The sequence below is a fragment of the Oryza sativa genome, chromosome 7, assembly GCF_034140825.1.
Source record: "Oryza sativa Japonica Group chromosome 7, ASM3414082v1".
Lineage (NCBI taxonomy): Eukaryota > Viridiplantae > Streptophyta > Magnoliopsida > Poales > Poaceae > Oryza > Oryza sativa.
This window is the reverse complement of record NC_089041.1, coordinates 28774262-28798350: the sequence shown is the minus strand read 5'-3', so window position 1 is coordinate 28798350 and position 24089 is coordinate 28774262. Positions and strand designations below refer to the sequence as shown.

General features: G+C 44.8%; 4 protein-coding genes across 4 annotated transcripts; 3 read left to right on the top strand and 1 right to left on the bottom strand.

Annotated features, from left to right (window-relative positions):
* Positions 1-1732: 1732 nt before the first annotated feature.
* On the top strand, positions 1733-5602 carry LOC4344268 (pectinesterase). Its single transcript, XM_015791611.3, has 2 exons — positions 1733-2851; positions 4690-5602. The coding sequence occupies exons 1-2, from the start codon at positions 1807-1809 to the stop codon at positions 5382-5384; spliced, it is 1740 nt and encodes a 579-aa protein (XP_015647097.1). The 5' UTR covers positions 1733-1806; the 3' UTR covers positions 5385-5602.
* Positions 5603-5696: 94 nt separating this feature from the next.
* On the bottom strand, positions 5697-12105 carry LOC4344267 (probable acyl-CoA dehydrogenase IBR3). Its single transcript, XM_015791610.3, has 16 exons — positions 11707-12105; positions 11061-11201; positions 10457-10588; positions 9743-9931; positions 9536-9613; positions 8730-8849; positions 8484-8582; positions 8298-8415; positions 7836-8104; positions 7494-7688; positions 7237-7379; positions 6936-7020; positions 6637-6846; positions 6405-6557; positions 6150-6254; positions 5697-6072 (listed from the first exon to the last, which is right to left on the bottom strand). The coding sequence occupies exons 1-16, from the start codon at positions 11971-11973 to the stop codon at positions 5881-5883; spliced, it is 2496 nt and encodes an 831-aa protein (XP_015647096.1). The 5' UTR covers positions 11974-12105; the 3' UTR covers positions 5697-5880.
* Positions 12106-18470: 6365 nt separating this feature from the next.
* Positions 18471-21513, top strand: LOC136357193 (zinc finger BED domain-containing protein RICESLEEPER 2-like). Its single transcript, XM_066312155.1, has 4 exons — positions 18471-18803; positions 18922-19210; positions 20094-21083; positions 21179-21513. The coding sequence occupies exons 2-4, from the start codon at positions 18922-18924 to the stop codon at positions 21229-21231; spliced, it is 1332 nt and encodes a 443-aa protein (XP_066168252.1). The 5' UTR covers positions 18471-18803; the 3' UTR covers positions 21232-21513.
* Positions 21514-22895: 1382 nt separating this feature from the next.
* Positions 22896-23995, top strand: LOC4344266 (ethylene-responsive transcription factor RAP2-3). Its single transcript, XM_015789203.2, has 2 exons — positions 22896-23183; positions 23278-23995. The coding sequence occupies exons 1-2, from the start codon at positions 23015-23017 to the stop codon at positions 23757-23759; spliced, it is 651 nt and encodes a 216-aa protein (XP_015644689.1). The 5' UTR covers positions 22896-23014; the 3' UTR covers positions 23760-23995.
* Positions 23996-24089: the final 94 nt, after the last annotated feature.

The window sequence follows — 24089 nt, the reverse complement described above, 5'->3', positions numbered from 1 at the left end:
CTTCTCCATGCTGTCTAGCTTGCTCTGTTTCTTCCCACTGTTTCTTCCGTTTGGTGTATGGCAGTAATAGTACTAGTGCCCTACTATCAAATGCATGGCACTACATTTGATACTAGTAGTGCTGGAGTATTTTATTATTACTTCCTCTGTTTCACAATGTAAGTAATTTAGTATTTCTCACATTTATATTGATATTAATGAATCTAGATAGATATATATGTCTAGATTCATTAACATCAATATAAATGTGGAAAATATTAGAATAACTTATATTGTGAAATGGAGGAAATAGTAATTAGCAGTATCACGCGTCTACTTAGGGAAATATGAAGAAGAAAGTCGTATTAATACTCCACTAGTCCTATCTCTACATAGATAGAGAGAATCTTGCAATCTTTCTGCGGATGTTTGCATGTTCATTTCGTCTCTTCTCGTGGACGGTATACGCATGTGTTTGTCCCGGATTATTTCAGTGGGGTGAATGTGACTGTCTACTCCAGTCTGAATAATTCTCTGCTGGCCTATACTAGCTTACATATGACAATGCTAAGAACATGCCCGGTCCAAAAAGAATTGTTTGCCACAGACTCACAGGTCGGTTTAATCTTGGCATGCTCATCAGAACAAGCCGGGATTGAAGAGATTGTATATATGCACACAGGTTGCTTCACATCACATGGTTGATTTGACCTTTGTGCCAAGAACATCTGTACGTGCCCCTCCAAGTCAAAGACGAATCCAACATCAACACGAGTTTGCAAGTAAAATAAAACAAAAGATACAACCCAAGGCGCGTCGTCTCAGGCATGTTCTTGGCACGTAAATGCACTCGTGAAGCACGGGAGGTCCGGCTCTGGCAGCACAATTCAGTTCTTGTACTTGTGAAACAGTACGTTTATCTTCGTAGTATAATCATACTATTGCACCAACCGTTGCTGCCCATTTGCATCCTGCAGCATATTCCTGTCCATTAATGATCTCATTTGGTAGTCCGTAGCCGTTGCAACTAACAACTCCTACGAGCTGTATGAAGTTCATCCTTAGTGCTCTAGAAGAAGAGTTCTTCTCGTTGTAGCAGGTTAAGAAAAAAAAAAGGAAAAATGGTTCTAAAAAAAAGATTTCATTTAGTACCACCTGGAAAGAACATAGTAGTATATTGTTTATACTTGCCCACAAAAACATAAATTGAGAACACTAGACCGCAAATGAATGACAAAGTATGAATTAACAATGTCAGTTGCTCCTAATTCACATTTCGTACGTGTAAGTACACTAACGCTAGTGCGTCATGACGCTAAGATGTACCTTTTGATCATTTTTCTTTGAGGAAGTTAGTTAGCCAGCTACTAGATTAGTTATTAGCTTGATTGGGTGCGTGGTCTGCTTCTGTAGAGGATTATCCAACTGACTGGACCAGAGCCAGCTGAGGACCAGACAATTTTCGATGTCCATGGTACCTATTGCAGCTAGTCATAACAAGTTGTTCATAAGTCATAGTAGCCAATAAAGTTTCAGTACTATTTCCTCCCTCGTTAACTAACGGAGAGAAAAGTGTTCATTTAGCACAAGCAGGAAGCATAACTAACTAAGCTTAATAACGAAATGTATGGATCATGACTGGCGAGTCAATGTACAGGACATGAAAACCATAGATTCCTAGCAGATAGCAGTAGCATCAGCAACCAAAACGCTACATAGTATAAAAAGTTAGGCTCAGCTCGCTGCAGGGCTCACTCACACTAGCACACTGTCAGTCCTTGTCACGTTTGCTACGGCCATCCCGTCCAATCCACCGCAGAAACGCCAATGCCACCTCCAAGAACCAAGCACCGGCCGCTTCTCCTCGCCACCACCTTCCTCTCCCTTCTGCTGCTGCTGCTGCTGCTCAGCTTGCTCTCCACCGCGCACAAGGCATTCGCCGTCGCTGACGACGACGGCCACCGCGCGCGCGTGCTTCTTGCAGCAGACGGCGGCGAGAGGAATGCCGATGCCGAGCACGCGGCCGCCGTGGACCGGCATTGCGCCGGGACGCTCCACCGGGACGTCTGCGTGTCGACGCTGTCCACCATCCCGAACCTCGCGCGGAAGCCGCTCCGGGACGTGATCTCCGAGGTCGTGGGGCGCGCCGCGTCGGCGGTGCGCGCGTCGTCGTCCAACTGCACGTCCTACCTCCAGCGGCCGCGGCAGCTGCGCACGCGCGACCGCCTCGCGCTGTCCGACTGCCTCGAGCTGTTCGGGCACACGCTGGACCTGCTGGGCACGGCGGCCGCGGAGCTCTCCGCCGGGAACAGCACCGCCGAGGAGTCCGCCGCCGGCGTGCAGACCGTGCTGTCGGCGGCGATGACGAACCAGTACACCTGCCTCGACGGGTTCGCCGGGCCGTCCGCCTCGGAGGACGGGCGCGTCCGGCCGTTCATCCAGGGCCGCATCTACCACGTCGCCCACCTGGTCTCCAACTCGCTCGCCATGGTGCGGCGCCTCCCGACCCAGCGGCGGCGCGGGGCGGAGGAGGAGCCATTGGAAGGGTACGGCCGCGTGCGACGCGGGTTCCCGTCGTGGGTGTCGGCGTCGGACCGGAGGCGGCTGCAGCAGCAGGTGGCGGCGGACGTGGTGGTGGCGAAGGACGGGAGCGGGAAGTTCACGACGGTGAGCGAGGCGGTGGCGGCGGCGCCGAACAACAGCGAGACGCGGTACGTGATATACATCAAGGCCGGCGGGTACTTCGAGAACGTGGAGGTCGGGAGCGAGAAGACCAACATCATGTTCGTCGGCGACGGCACGTGGAAGACCGTCATCAAGGCCAGCCGCAACGTCGTCGACAACTCCACCACCTTCCGCTCTGCCACGCTCGGTAACCAATCCTTTTGCTCAATTCGTGAACCAATTTTCCAAACCTTTTTTTGCATGCACACCGGTGAGAAGTGAACTCGATCTAGATCATCGTACGTGTTCCAACGTGTAGTTAAATTACTGCGAGTTGCCCATGGATGAGAGGGGCCAATATAATCTCATCCTGTTTGGCACGAGGCGCTGTCGTTTGTGTGGGTGACGCCGCCCAAATCGCAGGTATCCCACGCACGCCTCTGGTCCGTTTTTTCCAGCAGCCGCGCGCGTCGGTTGGTTCGATCGGGGGATGTCGAGTTGCCGACAAACCAATCAGTTGTTGTACCTAGTTTGTAGTACATGGCCCAGCTCGTGAGCGAGTGTACGTACGTAAGTACTACGTAGACTACATCGGTCACGTGTATCGCTGTCAAGTACGCATGGTTTTGCTTGTTGTAAGCACGCAGAATTAAGGTTGAGCTCTAGGAATCAGTAAATCACAAACGTAAGACACTTCAGCGAGACTTTGCGAAGAATACTAGCAAGTTTGAATCAAGTCTCATTGTAGATAGAGGATTTGATTACGGATTGGTCAATACAAAACCAATTTATCACCCATCACCTGGTACCAAACACACCGGGCCAGGAGGTGGTTTTCAATGCAAGATGACATTATACTATTTACCCTACAGTACAGTGCTAGGAGTACGTACAGGCACAGTTTCTTCTTGCTCTTGGGCTCTTGGCATTTGGAGTTATGCAGCACGGGAATGGTTAGGTGAGGGGGGAATTAGCCATTAAACGCGTGGCTGGCGATCGAGCACTGCAATTTGCAAAATCGAGATGCATATGCGTGCTCTGCCTAAAAGGCTGCAAACAAGAAACAACATTGGCTTGTTGGCCTGAGCAACTCTCTGATCTGAGCGCATTCAACCACTTGTACAAAAGGGTAGCCAATTATAACACCATGGAATACTAAAAACTTTCTCGGATCTCTTCTTTTCTTCTTCTTTTTTACATCATTTTTCCCTTTTTCGTTGGTTGGATGTGAACTGGTGTCGATCAGCACTAGCTGGTCCCCTGTGGGGATGCCGGGTTTGCCCCATCCTCCAAGCTGCTTCTCTAGAAGAAATTAAGAGCGAAGGCATACATGCACAGGCATATCACACATTCATACCAACAATCAGTTATAGCACTCACAATCCAGTGGCAATGGAGTAGAAATTGACCAGCCATGATCGTGTTCGTTGGAGGTGAATCTGATCTTTGAGGCTTATTGGTTATGACCAAGATGCCACATTAGCTAAGTACCAACAGCAAAGTGACACTAGACGCCGTACCAATTCGCGTGGCTTTGCCTGCTGGTTGCTCGACATGAACACGCGCACGGTACAAACCATGGGAGCTTAACAAATTTTTTTTGAAACCGATCGATATGGCTCTTTTTTTAAGAACAGATCGATATGGCTCGTAACTGCATTACTGCAGTAGCGGCTGAGGCGACGCTCCCCGCAGCGGGAGAGCATCGTGGCCTTAACTCCGGCTCAGCGAGACGGGATGTGGTTGACACGCCACTGTCGTGTGTCGGTGGAGGTTAATGCGTTTCGTCGGTGCCATGGCCAATGTTTGCACGTAGTAGCAATAGTAGTACTACTACTCATCATCGCCGGATCGCCCACGTACGAACGTCCGCACTATGAATGCAGTTGTCTGTGTCGTCTCTCGGCTGCTGTTGCTAGGCCATAGGACATGTAGTACCACATCGCGATATCAACGTTGCATCGATCATGCGTGCTCACGTGAGCTGTGGAGCGTCGTGTGTAATAAACTGACAGTGTGAAAAAAATTGTGGTGTGGTTGTTGCAGCCGTGGTGGGCACGGGGTTTCTGGCGCGGGACATAACGGTGGAGAACGCGGCGGGGCCGAGCAAGCACCAGGCGGTGGCGCTGCGGGTGAACGCCGACCTGTCGGCGTTCTACCGGTGCAGCTTCGCGGGCTACCAGGACACGCTGTACGCGCACTCGCTTCGCCAGTTCTACCGCGACTGCGACATCTACGGCACGGTGGACTTCATCTTCGGCGACGCCGCCGTCGTGCTCCAGAACTGCAACCTCTACGCGCGCCGCCCGGACCCCAACCAGAAGAATGTGTTCACGGCGCAGGGCCGGGAGGACCCCAACCAGAACACCGGCATCGCCATCCAGGGCTGCAAGGTCGCCGCCGCCGCCGACCTCGTCCCCGTCCAGGCCAACTTCTCCTCCTACCTCGGCCGCCCGTGGAAGACCTACTCGCGCACGGTGTTCCTGCAGTCCAAGATCGACAGCCTGATACACCCCAGGGGGTGGCTCGAGTGGAACGGCAGCTTCGCGCTCGACACGCTCTACTACGCCGAGTACATGAACCGCGGCGACGGCGCCGACACGTCGGCGAGGGTGTCGTGGCCGGGGTACCACGTGCTCACCAACGCCACCGACGCGGCCAACTTCACCGTGCTCAACTTCGTGCAGGGTGACCTCTGGCTCAACTCCAGCTCGTTCCCCTACATCTTGGGGTTGAGCTGAAAGTGGTGGCTTCTGGACAGTCTCTGGAGATGGGGATTTTTGGGTCTTATACTGGTTTTGGTCCTTTTTGGAATAAGAGTAGCTCATCACAGGTTTAAGATAATTTGTAGTAAACCTGGAGCTACCACCAGGCCATCACCACCAAGTGTTTTGTTACGAGGGTTGAAGCCTACAATGGCCGAAGGCTAATCATTGGAAGGGGATAGGTTCATTGCTTCTGAGCTCTTATTCGTCTCTGCTGTACAACAAGGTACGGTTGTTTGTTGGTGTCGAATTATGGACAGATGACAGTGCAATAGCTAACAGTTGAAGTAATACCCGCAGTACAACATCCACAAATTTCACGCCACATATCAACCATTCTATACAAGTGACAACTATCGTAGTGTCATTTCCAATTTCGTTCAATAAAAACGGGGACATGTTACACAACGATTTCCCTCTCCCCTAGTATTTATTATTCATGAAATCTGGGCGGCATCCTGATGACGCGAGACTACATCCTTGCTCTTTGCAGCTCCAGCTTAGCGATTGTCCCAAGATGAACTTCATCAGGGCCGTCGGCGATCCTCAGTGTCCTAGCAGTTGCCCATAGATGTGATAGAACTGTGTCTGATGAGAGACCAGCACCACCATGAACTTGCATTGCCATGTCAAGCACTTTCAGGGCCATATTTGGAGCTGCCACCTACATGAGGCCATATTTCACTGAACTTCTGTTCTTGCTAGAAACGATTAGAAAGAAGGTGCTGATCCTTGACTCACCTTGGCCATTGCAAGGATACCACGAGCTTTCTTGTTCCCATGTCGGTCAAGTTGATCGGCTGCTTCAAGCACCAGAAGTCTAGCCTGCTCCAGTTCTACCCGGCACTGGATTCCACGTACATGTCAAGGAATGCAAATAACAGAACACAACAGGAAAATGCACTAAAAATATTTTAGGACACTCCTGAACTGAGCAATAGAAAAAATGATGGAACTTCATAAAAGACCATGGTTAAGCAGATAAACAGGTCATACCTTCGCCAGATCTGCTAAAAAGGAACCATGTTGCGCAATCTTTTTTCCAAAAGTGGTCCTACTTAAGGCCCTCTCGACCATCAAATTCATGCCACGTTCTGCTGCCCCTATTAGTCTCATGCAATGATGTAATCTTCCAGGGCCTAGTCTTCCCTGCAAAGCATCTTAAATATGATGTGGAGAGCACATATTACAGTAGCATAATTGGTACAAGATGCAGAATACGGCTTACCTGAGCAATCTCAAAACCCCGGCCTTCCCCAAGGAGAATATTTGTGGCTGGAACGCGCACATTCTCAAAAGTAATCTCTGCATGCCCATGAGGTGCATCATCGAAACCAAATACTAACAACGGTCTCCTTATCTGCACTCCAGGTGTTTTGACATCAACTAAAATCATCGATTGCTGTTTATGTTTAGGTGCAGAAAAATCTGTCTTCCCCTGTATATAGAGAAACAAACAGCTTTAATATTAAAATAAAAAAATTGAACTATTGACAGCATGCATTCATTGATAAATGTTGCAATTACCATTAATACAAGAATTTGGCACCTTGGATCCATAGCCCCACTGGTCCACCATTTCGTTCCATTTATCACATAGAAATCTCCTTGCCTGTCAAGAGCAAATAACTTGCGAGTAAGCACAACGTAAACAGCTTAAACTACACAATGTCCAAGATAGTGGTAAGAAGTACAGTATCATTAGTTTCCCGAATAAACACTGAATTAGGTCTGTTAGCCCTTAAAGTAGATAATAACTTGTAATTAAAGAACAACAGCCTCAAGGACTGGCAACAAAATGCATGCAAATATTTCCCTTTTTTCTCACCTTGATATTGAACACTCGATGTTTGTTGCATCTGAAGATGCAACTTGTGGTTCTGTCATTGCAAATCCAGAACGAATTTTCCCTTCCAACAAAGGAACAAGCCACTGCTTTTGTTGCTCCTTAGTCCCATATCTCAACAGGACCTATAACAAGGTGGAGATATGGAGTGTTGCTCCTCAACATATGCTCTATTAACAAGATACTTGAATGTATTTTAAAGTCTTTCTTATAAAAAAATATGATAATTTGTATCTTACCTCCATGTTGCCTGTATCAGGTGGACCACAGTTAAATATTTGTGGAGCCCAAATTGAACGGCCCATAATCTCACATAGATATCCATATTCAAGATTTGTGAGACCTGCACCTAGCAAAAGCTCCTCAGAACTTCCAGGAGAACCATGAGACATGTCCTCAAACAGAAGCTCTCTTGCTCTAGCAGCACTGTCTAGCTGCAGATCAAACATTTTGATTAGAAGAAGAAAGTCCAAAATAAATGCAGTCTACAGTACTAACACGACAAATATGTGTGATGAATCAATGTATCAGGAAAAAAATGAAGGGCCTTAAGGTTTTAATATAAAAAAAGGGAAAGTTACCGGAATAAACAAGTTCCATAGTCCCTCTCTCTTTGCTAAGGCTTTTAGTTTTTCTTCTTCTGGATGAATTGTCCACCTTGAGGTCGAATGTGCGCGTTTATAGAACTCACTCTCCATCGGGTATATGTAATCTTCCATAAACTTCATCAATTTGTTTCGAAGCTGCATAACCTTTTCACTAGGAACAAATTTTCCTTGATCTTTTGTCGAAATTGATCCTTCATGCTTTCTTTGGAATTCTTGCGATGGGCCATTTGAGGCATGCATACCTGATATTAAAAGTAAAGAAGTTAATTTTTTTTATTAGACTTGGAAAGAATAAAGAAATATAACCACATTTTTCATGTCTTTGCCAACACTATTATTACGAAATAACCATAGAAATTTAAGAAAAAAATAAGCAGCATTTGCACTCGCCAACCATATGGTATGGACTGTGGAGAGATTATAAAATATAATTACCCCTAGCAGGCTGTTCTCTCAGGACATTTTCTCTATTTATGATATCCCAGGCACGGTCAACCATAGCATTAGCAATCTTGCCAGAAAATCTAGCACGCTCACCACCTGAAGCATTACCCTGTGTGACAGCTCAAATAAATTAGAATATATAAGCAGAATTAGATTTCAAGGGTTACAGATAAGTACCATAGTCCATCTGTGATATACTCCTGCATATATAGATGCCCCTCGAAAAAGCGAAAAGGCAACATAAAACTTCCAACTTGCAGCCGGCCAGGGTCTTGCCTGAGAAACAATTTTAAAGAATATAATGATTAATGAGGAATAAAGAAGCAATAAGTTTGGTGTATATATTCAGCCAGTATCAAGATGTTGTTCAACTCCACCATAAGAATAACTTGTAGACCAAGATGTAGGAGACGTGATTCTTACAGAGATAGAGCAGTATGCAGCGAGGTACTCTTCCAGTGGGGGAATGCCATCTGGAATGCCAGTATATTCAAATCCACCATAAGAATAACCTGTACTAGTTGTTGCATCAATAATATACGGCTGCACGTACAAATCATAATAATCAAGATCAAAGTGATTAATAATACCATTGAACACATAGTAAAACATACTCCGTCCGTCCCAAAATATAAGGGATTTTGGATGGATGGGACACATCCTAGTACTACGAATCAATTTAAGTGCTATCAGACATAATTGATTAGTTATTGGTACAAGGTGTGGTTAGAAAGTAGGGACATTGATAGTGGAGTAGCAAATATAGCATGTTGAGATAATAGCAAATCCAAAATTCCAAAGATATGTACTCAGTGCTAGCAGATATAGTTGCTTTGTAAACATATTGACATGCTGCAAGCTGATTCCATATCAAATGTAAGTCTATCATGCAAGAAATATTACACTAAATCAATTGAAAAATTAATATGCATGCCAGCTTTGTTTCTAATTGGGGTATGTATGCACATATTTCTCTGGTTGTTACCAACTATGGCCAGAAAAAATGTCAAGATCTCTGGAATTAAATACAAATGCTATCAAAGTATTAGAGTGACTAAAAGAAATTACTATGTATACTCCTCATTTATATATACTATATAACTAAATTCAGTTAAGACATATCATTCCTTAATGTTTCTTTCAAGAGTTAAGACTGTCTAATAACAGCACAAAAACACAACATAAAAAGGATGCATAACAATATTTTAAAAATATAAAGTGCTTCATACCAAAGAGCTGTATGCAACATCACACATTTGATTACCCAAAGTAGATAGTTCCCAATCAAGTACACCAATAACTCGGTCCTGCATGAGAAGTGGTATGTTGAAGAACTTAAACAACTAGTAATATGCCCGTGATGCATTAGAAGATTGCATAAATACTTGTTTTTGATGAAATGCATAAATACTTATGATGCCAAAAAAGATGCAAACCTCTGTTGGATGAAAAACAAGATTATCAACACGGTAATCACCATGAACAAGACCTGTTCCAAATCCTGCCGATGAATCTTCTTTTGGTATATGTTCTTTCAACCAATGAGCTAGATCAAGCATCTTCTGGTAACGAGCAGGCTTCCCTTCACCAGTGGAAGAGAGATATTGCCTCCCCCATCTTTCTACCTAAACCAGAATAGGTTAACTATCTTCAGATGCAAATGGATTATCACAGCAATCATCATTCACAAATCACAACATGACAACTAAAACTCTCCTCTTGAACTTAAAGTGATCAAATCATAGGTTGTAACAGCTGGGAACAGGCAATCCATTGCTGTACTCACATAAGCAAGTGATACTCAAAACTCACGAGAAACTACATGTCTATATGCATATTTCACTTATAGATTAAGAATATTAGTATACTACTGATACACCACCTAGGAGTATCCAATTCCTTTCCTTGGCCTAGGAGCTATGGCCTGACCCCAGTTAAAATAAACAAAAAAAATGGGGAGAGAAGATTCTAGAGTTACATTCAGCTCAGCTGTTAACTGTACCGATGCCCAAAAAACTATATTATGCAACTCAATGACAACAGAAATGAATGGAGTTTTGTTTTGTTTTTACAAAGCAATCAGAATCAGAGAGATTGAGATAAGCGTAATCAAATATAAGGTAAATACCATGAAACATGGTATCACCTACTTGTCTTTTGCAATAGTTATCTCTTCTCCCATACTTCTGCAGTCCAATTGCAGTCACGTCAACTTTGTGTATAGCAGCCAAAGTTTCAGCAGCTGCAAGATATATAGTCTTTCTTTTAGTTGGAGTTACTCCCTGCATAAACAAAGGGCACAGAAATTCTTTTTACTAAATCATCATGAAGACAATCATTATCAGTTCAAGGAATACATTTCAAGGAGCATATATAAACCCGTCATTGGATGGTGAGATTTCTCATATCAGCTGCTACATCAACTGTAATGGTGTAAGGAGGAAAGATTTGAAAAATTGCTATGTTATTGCCTTCTATAATTTTAGTGTTTAATCAGGGTCGCATAGATGCTGTCCAACGGCAAGGTAGCAACTTCTTAATCAACTCCAATACTAGGTTTCATTTGGTGTGTTCCTTACGCACATAGAAGAATAAATGCCCGGTATTTGCTACATGGAACCTCATGACCTAGAAATACGCCTACCTGATAGGTAAAAATGTACAGATTTCATACTAAATCATCACCCAGTAAGTAATGCATATACCAACAGTCTGAAGAATATGCAAGACAAAGAATGCTCACAAGAAGCGTACCGTCAACTTGTTGTCTGGGTATATTAGTCCTTCTAGATGCTCCATTATATAGAAAGGAGTTCCAATTACACTTGCATCAGTGCAAAGACAGAACACCTTAGGGACAGGAACATCAGTGTAAGTGCCCAAAGCTTTGAGGACCTGCTCCAATTCAAACACAACTCAAGGAATTAGCTCATAGCGCTCATTCGCTCGTCAGTTTCGTATTTCTCTTAGTACTAAACAGGAAAAAAAAACTACCTAGCCAGTAGCATATGCACTTTACATGTACACTTTTCACTAATCAGCTGGATTTACGTAGTTCAATCAGTGAAATAAGTTCGACATGATAATTCCAGAGTAATTTGCATCACTATCATCAAATGGAACTCAGAAATCTGGACGCATGACTCCTGACTTTTTGAGCCTTTTCACCAGGAAATGCTGATTCCACTTTCGTTAGTGCTTTCGCACTTTGACTCGAGCAAACAAGCCCGCCCTTACCTACCAATCATATCAGATCGGCATCCATCATACTATCGGAGAAACTGGAGCTTTCAATCGATCACCAGTACCCATCATACCATCGGACAAAGTGGAGCTAAATCGATCACGGGACGCTGCAAATCGAAGCGAGAAGAGGGGGACAGAGAAACGAAACCCCGACCTGGAACTCGCGCTCGACGGCGTGGGCGGACTGGAGGATGGCGCCGGGCGGCTTCTTCCGCAGCACGTAGCGCGCGGTGACCCCGCCGGGGGCGGAGGCCTCGATGCAGTAGGTGGGGTTGGACTGGCCGTGGCCGAACTGCGTCAGGGCCAGCCCCCGCGCCGGGGAGGGGAACCCGGCGACGTGCTCCGCCGCGTAGCGCAGCAGCGCCGCCTCGTCGATCGCGTGCGCATCGTCGACCGGCCGCAGCAGCCCCGAGGTCAGCATCGCTCGCTCCCCGCCGGCGACGACTAGGAGAGAGAAGAGAAGGAAGGGGAGGAGGCGATGCGCCGATGCCACTACTGGTCGTCGCGGATATCTTGTCCAGAATCAAGGAAGGGGAGTACTGCTCAGTTTGTCACGCCTGACAGCGACCCTAGCAAGTTTGGATCAGGCGCTGCCGTGCCGGATATGTTTTGTTTGGCAAATAAAATTGGCTTGGGATACGACTCCACAGAATACAGCGCCACACACTCAGAGTTATAAACTAACCTATAAGTCGAAAAATCTAAACCTAAATAAATAAGTTAGCTTTTTTAAAACTATAAGCCACTCTAATACTATTAAGCCAAAAACTAGGTTGGAGAAGTTTTTTTTTTTGTTTATGTGAGCTACACGTATGACTCCACCACTAAATTTAGAATATTAAATCACCAGCTTATAAATCATATAAACCAATAAACTGTTTGAAAGTCCAAGCCAACAAACCTAACTCTAAATAAAGAGGCCTCGGAATCCAAAGTTTAGATTAGTTCACATATATAAACTTCATCGTTATTTACTAGTATACTAGATCTTTTCGTGATTTGAAGAGAGACGTCACTACAAATATATTTTTAAAATGAATATGTTTAGATTAGTTTAAGACTGACATATATAAATTTCATCGTTGTTTACTATTAGATTTTTTTCGAGATGGATTGAACACGGGACTTAAGAGTTAAAATCACACACCTCTTACCACTGCATTATAAAGAGCATTTTTTTACTATTGGATTTTATACTTACTCTATTATAATATTCTGATTCCTCAATCTAATTTGGGTTGTTCATATTTAAGTTGTCAAATATGTGCATCTATTTAATTTTTTACCAAATTCTAGTAAATACATAAAAAGTTCTACCAAAACTTGATAATATTGTTAAATAGTCAAAATTTGGTAAGGTTTATTTTAGCTACAGCCTGAACAGACAATTTAGATTTGGTAGACGTTAAAATTGGAAGTTTGGTTGAAATTGGAACGATGTGACGGAAAAGTTGGAAGTTTGTGTATGTAGAAAAATTTTGATGTGATGAAAAACTTGGAAGTTTGAAAAAAAAAACTTTGGAAATAAACACGGTGTTTGTCTGCAAAATTCCGGATCGGTCTGATCCGTAGTCGTAGGTTCGTAGCGATCCAAACAAGGGACTTGTTTGAAAAATGATCACCGTTTTGTCGTCAGATCTACGAGGAAGAATCTTAGCCGTTGATCAAGACTGCTGATCGTACTAACCGAGGTCGTCGAGGCCGGCAATGCTTGTACCGTACCACTTTTGCCCATTCTAGATTTGGATTTCTACGATCATAGTGGAGTTTCCAGTGTCAATTAGCGCCCTTTGTTAATTCAGAGTTACTAGAACATTTCGAGATGGAGCTGCTAGTGAAACATCGTAACTTACAAGGTAAATTCAGAATTTCAGATACGTCTGAACTCTGAAGGAGGTTAGCAATCGCATCACTCACTATACCTGCAGCTTTGTTCCATGTCTAACAAATTCAGACATCTGTTTTGTTTTAATATATGGTTTACTTCGGATCAATAAAACGAACTGACAAATTCAAAGCGCATGCAGTTTAATTACCTGTCCAGGTACACAGTGGCAACATTAACATTTAACAGTTTAATACTATAATTATACTTTTAAAATTTAACTTGTTGGTTGATTGCAGAACACAAGCAGGACATGAATTTGTTCTATGTCGTGCTGAGCAATGACACTGCATTCAGTTGGAGAAAAACATCGAATACATGCTACAGGTCAATTTCGTATATACTTAATACGATCACTTGTTCTAAGCCTGAATTGTGGCTACTAGATGGCTACAGAAGAAGGATGTCATGTGGCTACGTAGAACAAATAAAAGGGGGGAGATCAGTGGCTTGTAGTAGGTGGCCGGCCCATTTCCTGAGTATAGCCCGGTAGTTCAAGGCCCAAGCAGATTATCTATATTCTTCTAAGGTACCACAAGTAGCAACAGGGGGACAAAATGCTGGAACCAGATAATCTGGTTAACTAATGAGAATGTGAGATAGTATTATGCAGAAAATGAAAACAAAAGAAAGCTTCAATGATGGCAAGCTTTCATGACAGCCTACCATTGTTAGAGGTGAGCTCCAGTTCCACTGTCGATTTTTGGAACTCGACCTGAATGCATGGTATAGACGGCCAAAGGATATTGCACCAAGAGTTTGTGCAATCTCTAGAAAAAAAATAGAACTTTAAAGTAAGACATTGAACATGAAAATGTGGATACAAGACCTCAACCTCTCACCTAACAAGGGTATAACTGTCTAGCTCCTAGATCAATTGGTTATCCTATGTAACAATACACAAGGCATGCACATATAGTACACGGTAGGATTCGCTTACAAATTGTAGTTTTTTTTTTGGCTCCGTTAACACGAACTATGAGATGATCATATGAAAGCCATGGACGTCGAAGAAATACAAGATCCTCTCTTGGCTAATTGTGTACAACAGAGTGTGGTTATTTGACAGACTAGCAATCGTGGTTGGCTAAACAATATTGTTGAGGAGTGGCTCCGGAATTACGGAGCTAGTCTCCGTCAGGCAGCCTCCGTCCCGGAGCTACCCGCCCTGGGAAAGCGACTAAGCGTTCAAGAGCCCCAAGTCAATCGAGCCTCGAGAGGCCGTTATAACTCTGGAGGGTATCAGGCCGTCGGAGGCCCGCGGAGCCTCCGGAGATCACCCGACTGCCGAAGCCCCGTGGAGCCCCCCTGGAGGCCACCTGATCGCCGGAGCCCCATGGAGTCTCTGGAGGCCACCGAATCGCCGGAACCCAACAAGCCTCCAATGACATCGGGCCTCTGGGGGCCAATCGACCTCCGGCTGCTAACGGATCTCCGGAGTTGGTTAGGATTACGAAGGACTGAGAAGGCCTTAAGCTAGAAGCCACGGTGGACCCCTAAAGGCGTGATGGGGGGCAATAAATACGCACTACGTATCCGCCAACCACCTCTGGCGTCTCGACAGGGACGGGCCTGCACAGGCCACTACCCGGGAAGCGCGGCTTTACCCAGGCAGTGGCTAGTATCCTCGGGGGCGCCGCCGATTCCCTAATAGGCGCAGCCGTCCTTGTCACGGGTGATTTTACTAGGAGCCCGAGGGCTGGCCCACCAGCCAGCCACTCTAGATTAGCCTATAGGATAGGGGCAAAAATGTAATTTCCTCTTGTATATCCCGGTATAAATATATAAACACTGCTCACGATTGAGGGCAGAATTCACATTGAATACACTAGTTGGATTTTGTCCCAACAAATATCTTTTGCTCACTATGCCAGCACACCCCAAAGACATCTTTCCACCTCCAAATGAAATGCGGATACACGAAGAGAATATGAGATATACTATCAACATGGACCTTATTCTAGGAGAACAAATCAACAATATGTAGCACAACTACGACAGTCCATGAGTGGTGACTGGTGAATGGTACTGGCCACTAGTAAGGAGCTACTGGAAAAAGGAGTCCGCACCCTATTAATCCTACTAAAGACAAGGGAAATTTGGTAGGAAAACAATCAGAGAGGCTAAACTTATTGGCAAAAATTAAAGAGGATGCCGAAACCTAAGCCTAGCAGGAGCAAAAACAACTCTCAGAGCTTATTCTTTAGCTTTACTGAACTTTATTTTTCTTTGTACTGTTCTTCACACTTATACAACTTCTTTTATTCCTGCTATATTCAAAATGAAACTAAAACTAGTAGTGTCAGTTCGTTAAAAGGAAAAGAGGTGAGCTCCAGTTGCCGTGAGTATCTCTCTAGACGGCAATGGTGGCGACCGTTGAGTAAAAATGGCTATTTCACATATGCACACGTTTTTGTGCATACTGCAATGGTTTCGGGTAATCAACTACAAGTCTGACCTGCGGTGGCGCTTACCCAGCCTGCATTTCTGGAATTTTATGGTCTACAGATACTGTAGTTGGTGAAATGTTGGTTGGTACCAGTTCGTTGAACACAAATACTATATGTATAGCTGGAAGCAATATATTGACTGTAGGTGGATTTTGGCCCATTTGATTCAAATCTGCCTGCGAAATTGACCAAGCTGGTGTGCTTTCCGTACTATTCCCTATATATGAAATCCATTTTCTCTGTTTTTTAAGCCCCAGATTTTCACATGTTATAAATTGCTGCCATGGGCTGATGGGATGATTACAGCTGCTTACCTTCTGTCAGGGTCGTCCTTTTCCTGTCAAATAGTCATATTTGTGTTTTTATCAGCAATTTTCAACCATACCATACTGCCATCGTTTTCAGTTATGCATTCCTTTGGGCTGAATCGGGTAGGAACTGGGCGTGTGTCAACCACAAGGAGAGCGGTTTTTTATCATCTTGGAGATATAATTGGAGTTGCTGATCTCTCTGGAGGCTTTGCTGTAATTTACTTACGTTGGTCTGAAAGGTGACACTTTCACAAGGAGGCAGAGATAGTATTGATTCTTTCCTTGCGTCTGATATCTTCCCTCCCTTTTGGCTCATGATGGTGTTGGCAATAGCTAATTATGAAAACACTGTTCTTTTTCTATGGGAGTCCGCCGTTCGTTTGACACAGTATTTTACTTCAAGGCCATCTTAACTTCTTAAGATTATAATAAGAAATAGTGTTTGTTTACTGAAAAAGAGCATATTTCTCGAAAGACATTTGTTGGAACTAGCATTTTAGTATGCCATGACAGCCTTATCGTCAAACGAAGTCAAAAGTCGCACAGAGTCCACAGAATTTGCAAATCAGACGGCCATCTAATACCCCTACTAAGTAATGATGAATATTGTACTTGTAGGGGTGCCTTTGCAAGTGGAGAGTTTCATGCAATCAGCGAGGACTGCTGGACGCGTGGCATTGTGGTTTGCTTACAAGGAAATCAAACGTAATTAGATTCTGAATGAATTTTGTAGTAGATGCTGATACAGGATGGTGGGAATATATGGGTGTTTAAGTAGTGTTTTTATTCGAGCTAAACTTTGCCTGTAGGAAAAAAATTTCTGAATTTTGCATTATCTACGAGAATAAATGTCAGAAAATGTGATGAAATTGTTATCAAGGGCGGAATCAGACATGGGGCAGCTAGGGCTTGAGCCCCATGCCTAGCTCCATAATACCCATTATAATCTTGAAAAATAGTATGTAATTTATGAAAATATTTGAGATCCCATTAGCTCAGCCCTAAGCCGGCATGAAAATTTTCTGACTCCGTCACTGATTATTATATCTCTAACCTGATATTAAATACATTTTGCAGGGCCCATACCGATCACCTTACATATACCATGCAGTAGAGGGTAGACACTTGCATGAAACCCACGGCTGAATGAAGCCATCCTATGGGCCAAAAAAGGTTCAATGAGTTGAACGTTGCATTTCGGTGGGCGTTCGTGTTTCTTTCGTGAGCTGACCACTTCGGTTTTGGCAGTGATATCAGATGGACTCCCGGTATTCTTTCGTATTTTGGATTATTCAGTTCCATTTTATTCAGTGACCCGTACGTAGCTGAGCATGCTTGCTAACTCTCAGTTGCTAGCTATAGTACATAGTACTGAATTTAGCTCATTAATCTTATGTTACTGCGGCCGATGTGCTATATATAACTACTCCGTTTGTTGTCAATATCATGTTTGTTCCCGAGTAAATATATTGTTTCTGTCAAATTGGGAAGAAGTTAGGTTATTATAGTACTCCTCCACTAAGTTCTGATAATTGCTAACGTTAGGGCAAAAAGTGGATGGGGATGACAATGACCGGGATATACACAGCCAAGCCAAACAGTCTATAGAAGACCATGGTTTGGTCCTCAGGTCCTGTGCAGTTCAATGAAGCTACTACCTCAACCTGCAAGTTGTCTAGACTTGGCCATTTTAAAGCCTTATTAAAGGTGAATGTAGCCTTATCTTTCGTTTCAGCCAGCGTCCTTTTCAACTATAACCTAGTACCTACCATAATTTATTTTGGCTCTATCTCTCACGTGTAAGTAAAGATTGTACTGAGGTGGAGGTAGTAATATGGAGTAATTTCCATGGGCTGCCTTATAAAAAAAATACTACTAGTAAAGTATATATACAGACCTTAAGTGTGTGGTCGTGAAGAGTTAATAGCGCTGCACCTTTAAGGTGAAAGGGAAACCTATCTCAGCCTGGGCATTTTTTAGCCGCAAACCGCAAACCGAACCGAACCGCACCGAACCGCATTTTTTTCGGTTTTCGGTTGTCAGTTCGGTTTCTGTTTTTGTGCTATTCGGTGTACGGCTTCGGCTTCGGTTTTATAGAGAAACCGAACCGAACAACCGATTAAACCGACATATCCCGCGGCGGCGGTTTTATAGAGAAACCGAACCGAACAACCGATTAAACCGACATATCCCGCGGCGGCGCAGCCCACGGCCCACCAGTTCGCAGCCCATCAGGCCATCAAGGGCAAGGCCAACCCTACGCCACGCCCCCGACTCGTCAGTCGTCACGCCCCCGACTCGTCACTCGGCGCAGCCGCTAGCCCGGCCGCCAGCCGCGCAGGGTGCCGCCGCAGCGCTGCCGCTGCCCTACCTCGCCATCGCGGGCTCGAGGCGGCACGCCGCACGGCCGCAGCGCCACACTCCCCTCCCCTGAGCAGCAGCTGTAGGCCCCGGCGAGCCGCCCGCGAGCACACCGCCCCCTGCGCCCAAAGACCCAAACCCTAACTCGGCGGCCGGCAAACGGGCTGCTGGCGGCGGGCCGGCAACACCCTCGTGGAGTTCTCCGACCAAGACAACGGCGGCGCGGACCGAGCAGTCCTCCTATGTAAGTTCTTCACTTCTTGTTCGTTTGTTCTAGTTGAGTCCATGTTGAGTGAATGAGTGTTGTATTGCTGTTCTATGTTGGTAAGTTCTGATTTAGTGATTTGAAACATTTGATCTAGATGGGGGACACAGATGAAACTGTTGCTTGTGAGATTAATCACACTCAATCTCAAGACACTGAAACCGGAGTGTCAACTACTGGAGTGGTAGATGCAAGCGAGGACAAGGAGGAGGAGCAGCAGTCCAAGGATAGAGAGAAAGCTGATGAAGAATCCAGAAAAAGAAAACCAATGGCTCTAAGATCTGATGTATGGGAAAGTTTCAGCAAGGTCAAACTTGCTAATGGGGACGAGAGGGCCAAGTGCAAGTGGTGTACCAAGCTATTTCATTGCGGCTCAAGAACAAATGGTACGTCATCCTTGAAAGCTCATCTGAAGATTTGCAAAAAGAATCCTAACAAACCAGTAGTTGATAATCAAGGAACTTTGCAACTGACACCATGTGATGACAATAGTACTCTTGGTACTGTGACCACTTGGAAATTTGATCCAGATAAACTTAGAAGGTGTTTTGCTGAGATGATAATTGAAGATGAACAACCATTTGTCCTATCTGAGCGTTCTGGTCTTAGGAAATTTATGACTTTAGCATGTCCACGATTTGTTCTGCCATCTAGAAGAACAATCACTAGAGCTTGTGTTAAAGTATATGAAGATGAGAAAGAAAAGCTTAAGAAATTTTTTAAGGACAATTGTGTAAGAGTTTGCCTCACAACTGATACATGGACTGCTAAGAACAGCCAAAACTTCATGTGTGTTACAGCCCATTTCATTGACAATGAGTGGAACCTACAGAAGAAAATTATTGGTTTTTTTTTTGGTTAAGGGACATAGAGGGGAGGACATTAGAAAATCATTAGAGAACTGCTTGGCTGAGTGGGGCATTGACAAGGTTTTTACAATAACAGTAGACAATGCTAGTGCAAACAATAATGCAATTAAGTATATGAGAAGGGTCTTGAATGAGTCAAAAGGTTGTGTTGCTGAAGGAGAGTACATTCATATGCGCTGTGCTGCTCATATTATCAACCTAATAGTAGGTGATGGCTTGAAGGAAATTGGTACATCAATTCAACGTGTCCGTGCTGCTGTTAAGTTTATCAGATGTGGAACATCTAGGTTGGTAAAATTTAAGAAATGTGCTGAGTTAGCCAAGGTACAGAGCAAAGCATTTCTAAACTTAGATATTTGCACTAGATGGAACTCAACCTATCTTATGTTAAATGCTGCAGAGAAGTACCAAAAAGCATTTGAAAGATATAGTGATGAAGACCCATACTACAAATTAGAATTAGAAGGAGAGAATGGTCCAGGGGTACCAACAAGAGCAGATTGGGAGAAGGCTAGGAAGATGACTGATTTTCTTGAACACTTTTATGACCTCACTCTCCGTGTTTCTGTACAAAGTCGTACAACATCTCACACTTATTTCCATGAGATTGCTGATGTATTACTTCTGTTGAGAGAATGGTCTCATAGTGAAGACAAGTTGAGCAAGGAAATGGGTACAAGAATGCTAATGAAGTACTACAAGTATTGGGGAGAGAAGTATGGTGAGAGGCAGGGGGACAGAGAGAAGAGAGGAGAGAAAGATAAGGGGGATCAACTACTCAACTTCACTGTCTTCTTCTGTGTTGCTATTGATCCTAGATACAAACTATCAAATTGCATTAGAATGGGAATTAAGGTGATGTTTGGGGATACAGTAGGAGAAAAAGTATGGGAAACAGTGAATACCTATTTTCGTGCTTTGTTTGAAGAGTACAAGGAAATGTATACCCCAAAAGATAAGGCACCACAACCTACTGAATCTGAATCTACAGCTGAAACCAGCAAAAGAGTGAGTTGTAGGTGGATGTCAGTAATTACTCAGCAACTTAACAGTGAGGGTGGAAGTGGAACTATCAAATCTGAGGTAGACAAGTATCTATCAGAAGATAATGAGCCGGACACACCAAAATTTGACATTCTAAAGTGGTGGAAGGCCAATTCAACAAGATTCCCAATATTATCTCATTTGGCCCGTGATCTTTTGGCAATTCCTATCACCTCAGTTGCCTCTGAATCAGCCTTCAGTGCTGGTGGGCGAACTCTAGATGACTTTAGGACCTCACTAACCCCAAGAATGGTTGAGCGTCTTGTTTGTGCTAATGATTGGCTTCGTGGAGGAAACTATGTTAGTGTTGAAGAGGACAGCGAACAAATGGCTTTGCTTGAGGAAGGTAACATAGAAAATTTTTATTTCCTTCCAAATTCTAATGTGCTTCATGATTCATACACTATTGACTGTTCTAACTGAGATCATCTATTATTTTAGAACTTGGTGACCTATCTATTTCCAAGGAAGATACTCCAGCTGCAACTCAGTAATTCAGTCCTGATCAGTGATCATTTGGAGTCTTGGACACTTGGTTTGGTGTATGCAATGCTGTTGTTGCCTGTTGGGTGCCTGCTACGGTGCTACCTGGGACTTTATATTTCTCTATTTGAATAATGAAGAACTCTTGAATCTATGTAACTGTACTCTTGAGACATGTTGATTTGTGTACTGTGTGACTACTTTGTGTAATTCTATGCAGCTGTGCTGCTGGTTATTGCTTGCTTAAGGATTTGATATATCTATAATATCATATATGATGTTGCTTGTGTTCATTTTTATGTAATTCTGTATTGTTGTGGCTGGTGGTAGTAACTTTTGGTTAATTCGGCTAAAACCGAAAACCAAAATTAAAAAACCGAAACCGAATTTTGCGGTTTTCAGTTTTTTGGAGAACCGATCGGGTGGTGAAGCCTGTAAACCGAATTTTATAGCAACCGAATAAACCGAACCGAATTGTGGGTTTAAACCGAACGCCCAGGTTGAAACCTATCAAAACATTGTGCTATTCTTCTTTCACAAACATAACTCATGCAGATGCAGGCCACTCCCTGGACACTGTAGCATATATGAGCACATACTACTCCACCACAGTACTAACATGGGCAGATACTCTGATCTCTATCATGCAGCTTCGCAAGTTGCTTCCAGAAAACAGAGGCAGCCGGCAGCCGCCCGTGTCCAAAACCATGGTCCGCGCGTATCCTCTGGCTTTATTTCATTTTCACCACCTATACTAAATAAACAAAATAAAAGTTACACCTTTACCAACGCTGATCGTACGTCAAGCATGTCCATTTGGATTAAGGGTGTGTTTAGTTTTTTTAAAAAGTTTTAAGTATACGTACACACATTTGAACATTTGAAGTATTAAACGTAAACTAATAACAAAACAAATTACAGATTCCGCCTATAAACTGCGAGACGATTTTATTAAGCCTAATTAATTCATCATTAGCAAATGTTTACTGTAGCATCACATTGTCAAATCATGGCGTAATTAGGCTAAAAAGATTTGTCTTGCAATTTACATGTAAACTGTGTAATATGGTTTTTTTCCACATTTAATGCTCTATACATGTGTCCAAACATTTGATGTGATGTTTTTGACCAAAATTTTTTAGATCTAAACAAAGCCTAAATGTAATTCTAACGCACACCAAAAGTTTCAGTCAGCTCATTCTATCCAGCACAGCAGTGCAACTAGCCGGTTGATCAGGTGGTTCGTCGTACAATACAATAGCACGCCGCAGGGCAATGGTAATATGGCATGGTATACTGGAGCAGCGGCCGCCGTCACCATCTTCACTAGCCGTAAAACGGGCACGCACGTATGGTATGGGTCATCAGCAGCCAGAAAGAAAGCAGCGGCGGCACCGAGCGATCAAGAGTCGGTCAGTCACCCAGTCACCCACGCGGCGCGATGAGCGAATACCGAGACGATAGCGACCGCACCGGATTTCATCGCGTCGACCACGGAACCAACGCAAAATCCACCGATTCGATCGGCCGTCGTCCGAGGAAGCTACCGCGTCACACTCCACAAACTCTCACACCATCGATCTCCCCTCTCCTTTTACACACGTCCGCTCCCCCCGCGCCGCCACGCTCTTCTATATAAACCAGCCGCGGCCCACGGCTCCGCTCCCCCCTCCTCAACCAAGCCCACGCGCTCGCTCGCTTTGCAAGCAAAACGCCCCAACTCTCCCGCACGCACACGCGCCCTTCCACCGACTCGTCAGCTTAGAGCACCGCAAGCGCGCAGCAGCAGCAAAGATGTGTGGCGGCGCGATCATTTCCGACTTCATCCCGCAGCGGGAAGCCCACCGCGCGGCCACCGGCAGCAAGCGTGCCCTCTGCGCCTCCGACTTCTGGCCGTCGGCGTCGCAGGAAGCCGCCGACTTCGACCACCTCACCGCCCCCTGCACCTTCACCCCCGACCAAGGTAGTAGCAGTAATAACTAGCTACCATGCATGCTATTGCTATGTGCGATCGATTAACTCGTACGCTGAGCTGATACGTGTATGCGTGTCTGTAGCGGCAGAGGAGCCGACCAAGAAGCGGGAGCGGAAGACGCTGTACCGTGGCATCAGGCGGCGGCCGTGGGGGAAGTGGGCGGCGGAGATCCGCGACCCGGCGAAGGGCGCGCGCGTCTGGCTCGGCACCTTCGCCACCGCCGAGGCGGCGGCCCGCGCCTACGACCGCGCCGCCCGCCGCATCCGCGGGGCCAAGGCCAAGGTCAACTTCCCCAACGAGGACCCGCCACTCGACGACCCGGCCGCCGACGGCCACAGCCACGGCGGCGCCGCCATCCCGTGCAGGGAGTTCATGGACTACGACGCCGTCATGGCGGGCTTCTTCCACCAGCCCTACGTCGTCGCCGACGGCGTGCCGGCCGTGCCGGCGGAGGAGGCGCCCACGGTGGCGTACGTGCACCACCACCTGCCGCCGCAGCCGCAGCAGGACGCGGGGCTGGAGCTCTGGAGCTTTGATAACATCCACACGGCCGTGCCGATGTGAGATCGATCTGATGATCATTCAGATCGATGCTAGCTCATGTGTTTTTAATTATATCTTCACAGCAGAAACAAAAAAAAGTTCAATTCAGTTTATTTTGTTGTTATACGTTTTAAAATGTTTCATTAGGTTTTCATGTTATAGGAGTGATTTATCGGATTGAACTCTCAAGTGACCGACTTCTGAGTTCTTCGTGTAAAGATGAATGCTCCAAGGAATAAAATGCAATTTGTATTTCACACTTCTTGCAGTACCACTACGAAACCGAAACATGTGCTATACTGCCCACACATTGCTCACATTATATTGGATGCAATTAACAGAGAATCAGGC